We start from the raw sequence: 12,468 nt of genomic DNA on the forward strand, positions 1-12,468 counted from the left end.
GGTAATGAGTCAGTCTCCATGGCCGTATTTGTTCTTTAGTCGAGGTTCACCAGTTATAAGTTGGTAATCCATAGTTCATGCTGCGTTTTTTCTTCGTCGGGGGTCACCACTTTAGTAGAAAGTGGGTTATACATCTTTAGATTGTATACCTGACTTTCTACTATAAAATTAAAGAAACTGACAGAACACTGAACTCAAGACTAAACAACTTAAACAACATTTATTTACTTGGTAAAACATACATATCTTTAGTTATACATCTTTAGAGGTGAGAATAACGAGCTGTCGAGTATAAGACCGAAAGATGTAGAGACAGCTTTAAACACACGTCCTTGCTCAATCGCTGGCCAGCAAGAAAGAGAATGAATTGAGTGGGAAATGCTTGCTTGTTTAATCCTACGCATGCGCAGGCGTTACTACACAATAATGAAAATAATAAAAATGTATACCTCATAAAATGTCAAGCTATAGAAACAACATCACAGTTCAAATGTAATAAATGTTTGTTAAATTCTTGGGCCAATGCACAGGTCTAGCACTTTTGGTAGTCAGAGTTTGTGAAGTGTGTAAAGGACGCGTTTGTAATGCTGTGTGTATGTTGTCTGTAGTGGGGTTGGAAATAGTTTTTTTCCATATGAGCCCTTTTTAGTCTATCAACAGAAATATTGACTTTACGACCGTTAAGGTCTAAGGTGAAAACTTTATCTGTACAAGAAAGCACATGAAATGGCCCTGAATACAGGGGCTGTTAAAGGATGTTTAACGGCATCGTTATGAACAAAACCATGAGTCCAGGAAGAATAGTCCTTAGGCAAATATGTTTTAATGTCTTGTTTTCTGGTGTTCATATGTGATAACTTTGACATATAATCACGCAAGCGTTCAACAAAATTTGTAGTATCAATATCTTGCATGTTTGCAGGAACAATTATCTGACCAGGCAGCATCAAGGAAGAACCATAAAGTAATTCTGCAGGAGAATATCCAATATCTTCTTTGATAGAGGAGCGGAGACCCAAGAGAACAATAGGAAGAAATTCAATTGATTGAAATGAATCAGAAGCACACAATGCAGCTTTAAGCTGTCGGTGAAATCTTTCGATCATATCGTTCGAAGCTGGGTGGTAACTAATGGAATGGATGTGTTTACTTCCTAAAATCTTGGTTAGTTCCTGGAAAAGCTTAGCTTCAAATTGACGTCCGCAATCTGTTGTTATTTTTACAGGTGTTCTGAAATGAGAGATCCATCCTGTGACTAAAGCTTGTGCCACAGTTAGAGAAGAGATGTCTGTGAGTGGAGTGACTTCTGGCCAGTGGGAAAAATGATAAATACAGGTTAATAAAAACATGTAGCCCTGACTCACAGGTCAAGGTCCTACTATATCAACATGTATGTGCTGGAATCGTGCATCTGGAGTGGATAAAGTACCCAATGGTGCACGGATATATTTATATACCTTCGATCTTTGACAATCGACACAGGTACGAGTCCAATTAGTTATGTTTCGACGCATGTTCGGCCAAACAAAACGAGCTGAAATAAGCTTCAATGTTGCTGTTATACCAGGATGTGAAATATTGTGTAGTGCTGAGAAAACGATATGGCAATGCTTTTCAGGAACTAAAGGGCGAGGTTTACTAGAAGAAAAATTGCAAAGGATCTGGTTGTTGTATATTATTCAAATCAACAGATGGCTGATCTTCCGACGTTTCATCCAAGTTAATTTCTGCAGTTGAAAATAACGTGTTAACTGGTAAATGGGATAAAGAATCAGCAACAATGTTCTCAGAACCTGGAATATATCATATATCACTTGTGAATTGTGAAATGTAATCCAAATGTTGAATGTCTCTTGGAGAAAATTTATCTGGCTTGCAGTGCAAAGCGAATGATAACGGCTTATGGTCTGTAAATATAGTGAAGTTTCTCCCTTCCAAAATGTGTTGGAAGTGTTTAACTGAGAGGTAAATAGCTAACAGTTTATAACTGAATGTGCTATATTTAGTTTCAGCTGGTTTTAAGTGATTAGAGAAAAACGCCAGAGGTTGCCATTCACCATGGTGGAGTTGTTGAATGACTGCATCAACACCAATTTCAGATGTGTCAACTACAAGAGAAATTTTGGCATCAAGAATGGGGTGAGCTAACATGGAGACACAAGAGAGTTTCTTATAATCTTATAATCACATCTACTAGATGTTAAACAACTATGAATAGGAGAGAACAAGGAGAAGGGGATATCATATCAGTGGGTGAAAGGGGAAGGGAAGAAAGGCTGAGTATGCCACATATTTTCAGTTAGGGCTAAACCATTGAACTATAATGAGGGGAGAGATAAGAAAGACTTTAATTTGATCAAAAAAGCTGACAATATTAAACTTCTAATGTTAACAATATACTTCATGTCATTTATAATATTTTTGGTAAATGCAACATAACATTAATTTGGATATCTTTTATTTCAGATCTAGAAAGAAAATATAGGTAAAATATAGTAAGAGTGTTCAGTGAAATCAATTCTGCATTAAAAGGATGGTTGTTGCTTTTTACAAAGAATTTTGATTTTTTGCAGCGATAGGACACTGATTTTTGTTAAAAGTGATATATGCGAATTACTGCACAGTGATAAGATGCTGACTTTTTAAAATTGATACTCAAGTGCTTTTTAAGTGATATATACAAATGAAGTAAGGTGGTGAAGCAAAGAAATATTTCTTATAAGTAAAACACTTTCAGATATTAAAGACAGTCAACTGCTTATAAGCGAAGAAATTCTGCAAAATCACATGACGACAAACAATCCTAAAATGCTAGGGAACCACATTGTTTGCTGTGGTGTAACACATGATCAGTAACTGAAATGTAATAATGGCTGTTGTTTGTTGAATAATAATGTTTCAATACCTAGCAAAGTGGGAATACCAGCTATCAGAATAAATCATGTGCAGGAGAAAGTTTTAGCTTCAATTGTCAAGTGATGATGGGTGGGAGTCAACACACACCACACACATAAATATATATATGTATTAAAGTCAGATAAGGCCAGTTTATGGGATTACCTTAGGTTTTATGTCCATAAAGGGCTTAACTTTATGGCGTATCATCAGATCCAAAAACTTGTTGGCTTAAGGCTTCTCTGATGATATGCTGTAAAGCTAAGCCCTTTATGGGTGTGAAACCTAAGGTAATCCCAAAAATTGGCCTTATCTAACTTTGATATATACTGCTCTATAACTTAGAGTGTACTTCTTTTTTCGGATTTATGTTTTTACAGGCGATATATATATATATATATATATATATATATATATATATATATATATATATATATATATATATATATATATATACAGATATTTATATATTTACAGAATAGATTTACATGGAGTACAAAAAAAAATGGGAAACCAGGATAAGAGGACATGGTGTTTCAGGTCCAACAGCTGTTTTGTGGGGCTCATAATTACGTAATAGTTGTAATGTTGGCAGATGGAGTGTGCAGAAAGTCAAGGATATGCAACCAGTAGTGGATACATATAAACAGTACCATAAATCTAACCTCTGTCTTCAGGGTAGAGATCTAACGTTTTGGATTATAATACAGGGAATTTAAGGGTTGGAAGGATGATGAAAAAGGCAAATAGAAGTAGGTGGTTTGGGAGGCAGGTGGGGAATGTTGAAGCAGAAGAAGAGTTAGAAGAGGCAGAGCAGGGAGGTGGAGGGGTGGGATGAGTAGCATTGTGAAGAGTGGTGTCCTTGTTGGGTGTTTTGGCAACAGGTGTTGTTAATCAGATGGTGAAGGCTATAGAACTGAGTAAGGGAAATAGGTATGATGAGGGAAGGGAAGGGATTTAGTTATAGATGCCAGCAGGGAGTTAAAGGGGAAATTTGAGGTAGAAAGTTATAAGGGTAAATAGTAAATAGAGAGGTGGAGAGATAGGTTGGTAACAATGGCAAGGGGTAGGTAGTGCTAAATGGTTCTGGTTGAGGATGAAGCTAGGAGAGGGTTGAGAAGGAATTCAAAGTATGAGGGTGTGGTGGTGGTATAGGATGTGCTAGGTAGGAGAATGTGTGAAAGGAATGGATAGATATAGAAGAGAGGTTAAATAGAAGAAATATCTTGCTAACATGGTTAAGCTGTAATTTAAAGTTGTATTGTAATTAAGGGAATTATATAGACTGTGTGTAATGGATGAACTATGAATAAAATTTGTGTTTACACAAAAGGATTACATCTGATAATCTGTTGAATAATCCTTTCATATAAACACAAATTGTATTCATCGTTTTCCCACTATGCAAAGTCCATATAACTCCCCTAATCAAACAATAGGTTCTCTAAGCACAAAATTTATTCCACATTTTCCCATTATGTAAAGTCTTTATTGATTTCTCCTTATTGTGGTTAAGCTCCTATTGCATAGCCAAACTAGCAGCATTTACTTTATCCTTTCTCCTGGTGCTATTTTCTTGTTATCTCAACATACCTTCCACCTCTGCTACCCTACCCCTACTATTCTCCTTCATTGCTTATCTCTTCTAGTCTCTTTGTCTAGTTAGTTGCCATCCCTGACTGACACCACACTGACTTTTCTTTTACCCCCTCCTCTCTCACTGTTTCTTCTGTTTAACTTCTGGTCAGTCCCCACTATGTCATAGAATTTCTTTTTCTTCTACCTGCCTTTCATTTCGTCTTTTCTACACCTATTCGCCCCTTCCTACATGATGGATATCCTCCTCTCTTTCCCTGCTTTTTTTCCTTATTCTGCTTCCTCTCTCCCTTCAACCATTTAACTTTTTGGCACTGCTATATGAACTGCATTTTCCACCTTTTCTTGACAAGGGAAGGGGTGGGGCAAACTTATAATATCTCCATGTGACTGTTTACTGGTTGCATACCCAAGACATTTTGTGTATTCCATCTGAAAATTATGACTATTTCAATTATTATGTAGCTTCAAGCTTCCTGAAACAGCTGTCAAGTTAAGAAATTATGTACTTTCTTCATAGTATTCTGTATATTTTATACTCTATGTAAATGTATGCATGTGTGTGTGTGTATTTCTTAATATACATAGAATTAAGTGTCTGTGTGTGCATGCATGTGTGTGTATATATATATATATATATATATATATATGCAGTATGTAATATATATTTATATATATATATATATATATATATATATATATATATATATATATATATATATATATATATATATATATATATATATATATGCAGTATATAATATATATTTATATACACACACACATAGATATCTACATACACATATATGTATATTTAGAAAGTAGCACTTTATTGATCTTGTGATTTAAAACCTATAATATACCCCTTAGTTTAATATCAGTGTATAGTTAGCATGTCCTACAACATCAATATTCCTTTAGTTAATACAGGATATCAGTCATAGATATAAGCTAAATAAGTAAATTAGCAACTTTTAGTTTTAAATACTTGAATTATTATACATTTTCTATAGATCTTCTCTATTGATGTTACTAAGTTGTATATATACTTCATCATGGTTTTAGTGATTAAGCTATTTTATATCCTTTTCTATGGTGTTCTACCCTACCTGAAAATTTTAATACATTTTAATACTTTATAATTGCCTTTAGATAAACCTAAATTTTTGTACCCCTATAAATTATATAAAACAATATGGGTATCTTCACAGCTTAAAATTAAACTGCTTAGATTATAATTTAATTAATTTATAGTAAATTTCTTCTTTCGCCTCAATGCTAAATCTTCTTGATAACCCTAAATTTTAACTTTATACATATGGCTATATTGTTTAAAATAGTTTTAGTAATTATTTATCCCTTTCTTAAAGTGTTCCATCCTCCTGATCTTAATATTTATATTGGCCTTTATATAAGTAGCCCTTCTAATTAAGTACCCCTAAGAAACTGTAATATCATGTATGGATTAACACTAATAACTTTTAAAACCTATATTATACTTCTTAATTTAAAATTAGTATATAATTAGCATGTCCTTTTAACATCAGTATTCTTTTAACTAAAACCAGGTATCAGTCTTGACTAAAATAGGCTAAATAAGTTAATAAACAACTTTTAGTTCATAATACTTAAATTATTATACATTTTCTGTAAATCTTCTCTATTGAAGTTAATAAGGTATACTCTTTACTCTTTTACTTGTTTCAGTCTTTTTGACTGTGGCCATGCTGGAGCACTGCCTTTAGTCGAGCAAATCGACCCCAGGACTTATTCTTTAGAAGCCTAGTACTTATTCTATTGATCTCTTTTGCCGAACTGCTAAGTTACGGGGACATAAACACACCAGCATCGGTTGTCAAGCGATGTTGGGGGGGACAAACACACACATACAAACATATACACACACATACATACACATATATACATATATACGACAGGCTTCTTTCAGTTTCCGTCTACCAAATCCACTCACAAGGCTTTGGTCGGCCCGAGGCTATAGTAGAAGACACTTGCCCAAGATGCCACGTAGTGGGACTGAACCCGGGACCATGTGGTTGGTAAGCTAGCTACTTACCACACAGCCACTCCTATTCCTTTTTCTTTGGTACTTTACCCTACCTGATGATTTTATTATTTTATAATATAGCCTTTAATAAATCTAATTTTTGTACCCCTATTAATTCATACTTAGCTTATATAAGAAACTACCAGTATCTCCACAACTTAAAATAATTCAATTTAATTAAATTGATATATAGTTAACATGTTCTTTAGCCTCAGTGCCAATAAATTCCAGTTGATCAATCTCCATAGATACCATCTAATAAGTTAATATTTAGATAAATATTAAACTATTTCTATGTAATTTTAGAGGGGAAAAAACCCTCTATTGTGGTAAAATTTGGTATATACTCAAAAGTATTCAAAAAAGTTTTATCCTTTTGTTATAACATCATTCTTAATAATCTTCTTGACTACCCTAAATTTTAACTTTATACAATATGACAATATTGTTTGAAATGATCTTTAGAAATTACTTCAATTATCCCTTTCTTAAAGTGCTCTACCCTCCTGATCTTAGTATTTATAAGGGCCTTTATATAAGTAACCCTTCTAATTAAGTACCCCTAAGAAACTATAAATATCATGTATGGAGTAACAATAATAATTTCAAAAACCTATAATATAATCCTTAGTTTTAAAAATTAGTTTTAAAAATTAGAACGTCCTATAACATCAATATTCCTTTAGCTAATACCAGGTATCAGTTTTTATTGATACTAGCTAAATAAGTAAATATATAATTTTTAGTTTAGTATACTTTTCTATAAATCTTCTCTACTGATGTTAATAAGATATATATACTTTATCATGTTTTTAGTGATTAAGCTATTTTATTCCTTTTCTATGGTGTTCTGCCCTACCTGATTATTTTATTTTTTTATTATTTTATAATAGCCTTTATTTATTTATAAAATAAATCTAATTTTTGTATCTCTATAAATTCATGCTTAGCTTATATAAAACAATACTGGTATATTCACTACTTAAAATAAACTGCTTAGATTATAATTTAATTAATATATAGTTAGCATGTTCTTTTACCTCAGTACTCCTTTATTAAATACCAGTATATACCAATTGATCAATATTCACAGATACCATCTGATAAGTTAGTATTTAAGTATATAATATGTATAAATATTAAACTATTTCTAGATAATTTCTTTTCCTCCATCTATTGTGGTAAAAGTTTGGTATATACTCAGAAATATTCAAAAACTTTTTATACTTTTGTTATAATATTCTTCTTAATAATCTTCTGAACAACCCTAAACTTTAACTTTATACAATATGGCAATATTGTTAAAAATATTTAGCTATAGTACTACATGATAAGATTTCCCGTTTCATTATCAGTGGTCTGCTAGTGACCGGCCCCCTTAATTGTCAGCTAACATCTTGATTTAAGTTTTCCTTTACCAAATCTCATGATATTACTTCTAATAAATCTTGATAGTTTTTTATGACTATAACCACTATGATTTCTGTCGACTCCATCAGCCCTATTCCTAACAGACACTGCTCCTTGTTAAAACTAGTCTATCAATTAAAACTGACCCCATAAAACAGTGACAAGCAAAATCTGTAACAAGTCTTTCTTCCTGATACCTTAGTAGCTTCTAAGCTGAAGTGAAGGCAGCATGTTCTTTGTCTATCACCTTACCTTGGAGATTTTAAGTAAAATTATACTAATGTGTCCATCTGTTTTAATTTAATTAAATTCTATGTCTTTATGTAGCTGAGGATTGCTCTACATTTAAATTGATGTAATGGTTGCATTGTTCAATTAAATGGAGTTGCTTGAAACAATCATACTGCATTACCTCTGGATATCCTTGTTGCTTATTTTGATTTTAATCACTTTATTTTGAAACAGTATGGATAATACCGTACTAAATTCTGGTGACTCAACTTAAGTACCATATTCATCTGATCTAAATTTTTACGCATGTATATATGTATATGAAACGTTATATAACATAAAAATGGAAAAAAAAAACAAGCTTTATTGCATATTACAACAGTTGTTCTGCACCTGACACCAACTATAAGTCACTGAGTTTTTCTCCATATATCATTACATAAAATTAATCTATAGAATGATTATATGAATAAATATGTTTCAGTAACAGCTATGTGTCAGTTCTTTGTCAAGTAGACTGCTCTTAAGCAATACTGGACTCCTTTGAGTTTCGTCTCTTTTGTATAATGCATATAATCCCTATCTTTCTTTATCAAGCAGTTCATAGATACAATGCCACATATATATTTTTATAGCAAGACCAAAAATAAAAAGGAAAGAATATGATAATGATATTGCCAATAATGATGATAATAAAATAAGATAAAAGCGACATTAATAATGGTGATAATAAAAATAATAATGATGATAATAATAATAATAATATCTCCATGTGACTGTTTACTAATTACATACCCAAGACTTTTTGCATGTTCCATCTGAAAATTATGACTACCACAATTATTATATATTAGGGGTGAAGGATCTATGTGTGGAATGCATGCACTGCATGCCTTACTATTTTTTCAGGATAAATACTTTTTGTGTAATATAAAATTAATTATTGATAATTTTCACTATCCTCATATTCCCCCCCCCCCATTCTTTTGTTTCTTAATATGAATTACAATAGTGGTTTTATTTAAGTAGAGAACGCTCCTGTTTGCTCAGTGAGAAAAGAAGGAAAATCAGAGAATTAATTGCTTTCCTGTTCTTTTTGAAAGTATCATGAAGAAAGAGAAATCCAAAGAGAAGCAGTTTTTTCTCTGCCTGCTTTCAGTCATTGTAAGAGAGTTCTTATTCTCTTTGAGAAGGGAGCATTAAAAAGATAGACAAAACATATGACTAGAGGGGCAAAGACAGAGTAAAGCAATTAGTCACTGCTTGTTTTCTTGTCAGCAGACAGGCTGTCAACATATTTTACTCCCAAAGTGCTGTTTTTACTGCCCTGTACTGCTGAGATCAAAGACATGCCTTTTCAAAGGACTTAAAGCTGTCCTCCTTGCCAGACAGATTTAGACAAGTAGTGTTTAATCCATTTATAAGTTTGTTTTATTGCTGATTTCATATGATTATTCAGTACTGACTGTAGTCATACTAGGACACTACCTTGAAGAATTTTTAGTCAAACAAATCAACCCCAGTACTTTTTAAAAACCTGGTACTTGTTCTGTCAATTTCTCATGCTGAACCATTAACTTACCGGAGCATAAACATGCTAAGATCATTGTCAGATGGTGGTGGTGGTGGGGGGGGACAGACACACACACACAGATATATACCCAATGAGCTTCTTACAGTTTCTATCTACCAAATCCACTCACAAGGCTTTGGTTGGCCCAAGGCTACAGTAGAAGGCCAAGGTACCATGCAGTCACATTGAACATGGACCCATTTGATTGGGAAGCAAACTTCTTACCACACAGCCATGCCTGCTTTTTAAAAAAATTTAACCCATGGAGAGTATTTTTGATCTCTTCTTAAGGGCCAAATTCAGTCATGTGACTTCAGAGGTTTCTTATCAATTGTGATTTGCACAATTTGAATACAGCTTTGACAAAACATTGCTATTGAAAACATTAGCTGAAAACAAATTGATACAGCACCAGTTCTATAATTGATCAGTCAAAAAAAGGTTAACTGTCAAGAATTACCATTTAGAGGACACAGTGAAACAAGAATCAGATAATAAGGGTAATTTTCAGTCTATATGTGAAGCAGTATCAGAATAGAATGATTGTTCAAGATCACATTTAGATTTCATGAAGAAAACAAGCTCATTTAATTGTATAGCCGCTACAAGTGAAGGTGAAATTAAGGTAATGATAAAAAAAGTGGCATTTGTTGCTGTTATGTTTGATGAGACTACAGACCTTCAAATGAAATCTCAATTGTTGCACATTTTGCAATTTGTTGCTGAGAAGGAAAGGCTCAAAAAAGCTTTTTGGGATACGTTGATGTCCATAAAGACAGAAAAGTTGCATCACTGACAGAATCTCATAAATTTGTTAATGAATTCGACTGCTTCAAATTTATGATGGAGTGAATGTGATAGCTGGGTATTTTACATTGTTATGCACATTGACTTAATTTGGTACTCCCTCAACCAGCTTCAAATATTTGTGAACGTCAAATTTTCTTCCAAACATTAAAATAGCTTTCAACTTTTTTCTCAAATTCGACAGCTTTTATCCAGCCCTACTGGATGAAATCACTGAAAGGTGATTTCCAAAGTTATTTGAGACTCACTAGAGTCATTTAGCTTGACAGTATCCATTTTGTCCAACAAAATTACTGTTTTCTGGGGTATTTTTAAACATTAGTAAATCCAGATTGAAGTGCTTCAGAATTAGCACAGGCAAGGGGATTCGCTACAATCCTGGAAGATTTTGAGTTCAAACTTTTTTGTGGTATTTGAAACTGCATTGAGTGGCACAAAGATTCTGTTTTCAATTCTTCAAAAAGTTTGCTTGATATTTCAAGGTGTATTCATGAGGTTGAGAACTTCAAAAAACAATTGGTTGATATTGTCACGTTTAGTGTAATTGTTGTACTAATCATGATGTGAAATTAGGCTGGCTGCAAACAGAAGCAAAACTCTTGAATATTTAATGTCTGATTATTTAAGGGAAGGCTGAACATAAATACATACATGAATTATCAAATCTTTATTGGTAGGGAGACTAGGATAAAGGGATCAACTTAACTGTGATTGTTCAGTTATTTGTTGTGTTCAAGATGCAAGACTGCCAAAATCTTGTTGAAACCTTGTCCTTGGTTTGCTTAGCAAGAGCCAAGTTGTGTTCTCTTCAAATACCATGAGAGCTCTGGTTGATTTCTAGTGCTCAACTGTTTAACTGGAGAAAAAAGTTTGAATCCAAGGACATGAGATTTTCTAACTGGTGTTCTGATCTCTTGCAAATGATTGTTTGGGGGAAAATGGTTTTCATGTTAAGATTACATGTCCCAACTGGGGCCCACTCATGAGAGTGAACTGATAATTTTGTGAAAAGGTTTCTAATTCTAGGGCTCACTACAATTTTACTGTCAGATTTTGGATGGTGTCCCTGAACCACCAGAGAAGTGTGATTAACAGTATGAAGATATTGCTCACATTGAACTGTTTAAAATCTTTGAGTTCAGATTTGTTGAATCTGAAACTTTTTCAAGCTTATGAAAAAAATTTTTCATGGAAGCATTTTCATCTTTGAATGTCCATGAAAACATAGGTTTTAGATGGATTGTAACATGAGCTGAAATCAGTTTATGTTGTAGATTTTGCAAAGGCAGTGTCAAACATTTGAAAAGTTGCAGACATAACATGAGAGCTTAAACTAAATCTGGCCAAAGTAACAGAATTACAGTGTCTGATTCTGACCATACCTGCCACATCTGCTTCCTGTGAGATAATTATATGAGGTGTTCTCAAAGTGAAGAGAGATTGAATAATTTGGTCTTTATTTCCATAATTAAAGAAGTTTTGAAGATGACTGTAGAGCATACCAAAGTGATAAATGCATTTGCCAAAAAGAAATGAAAAATTGAACTGATTTACAAATAAATTTTAAGTAACTCATTAATTGTAGGTTCTGTTATTCACTCAGATTTCATTTGTAACCAATAAATACATCGTGGCAAAGAACATCACATCCAGTAAAGATAAGTATCAAGCCTAAAGCATAACCTGTTGGTAGAAGTGCATTTTCTCACATTAAAATTAGTTCATGTCACATTCACAGATGGAGTTGGGGGAGGAGCAAATAGCTTTTGGTGATGGGGAGAGTAAGGCTCCACTTACCTCCTTCTCTGCTTTGGTAATTGGCTTGAATCATGGACTGCATGCCCTGGTTTCCAAGTCACCCTTTGAGACTGGTATATATATATATATATAT

General features: G+C 33.2%; 1 protein-coding gene across 1 annotated transcript in view; it reads right to left on the bottom strand.

Annotated features, from left to right (window-relative positions):
- Nucleotides 1-6: 6 nt before the first annotated feature.
- The window catches only part of LOC106876921 (uncharacterized), a 51,096-nt gene continuing 38,634 nt past the window's right edge, over nt 7-12,468 (bottom strand). Inside the window, exon 2 of the mRNA XM_014925676.2 lies at nt 7-2,108. Within this exon, the coding sequence (XP_014781162.1) occupies nt 702-1,349 (648 nt within the window). The 5' untranslated portion in view covers nt 1,350-2,108 and the 3' untranslated portion in view covers nt 7-701. The remainder of the gene's footprint in view (nt 2,109-12,468) is intronic.

This window comes from Octopus bimaculoides, chromosome 4, assembly GCF_001194135.2.
Source record: "Octopus bimaculoides isolate UCB-OBI-ISO-001 chromosome 4, ASM119413v2, whole genome shotgun sequence".
NCBI classification, from domain to species: Eukaryota; Metazoa; Mollusca; class Cephalopoda; order Octopoda; family Octopodidae; genus Octopus; species Octopus bimaculoides.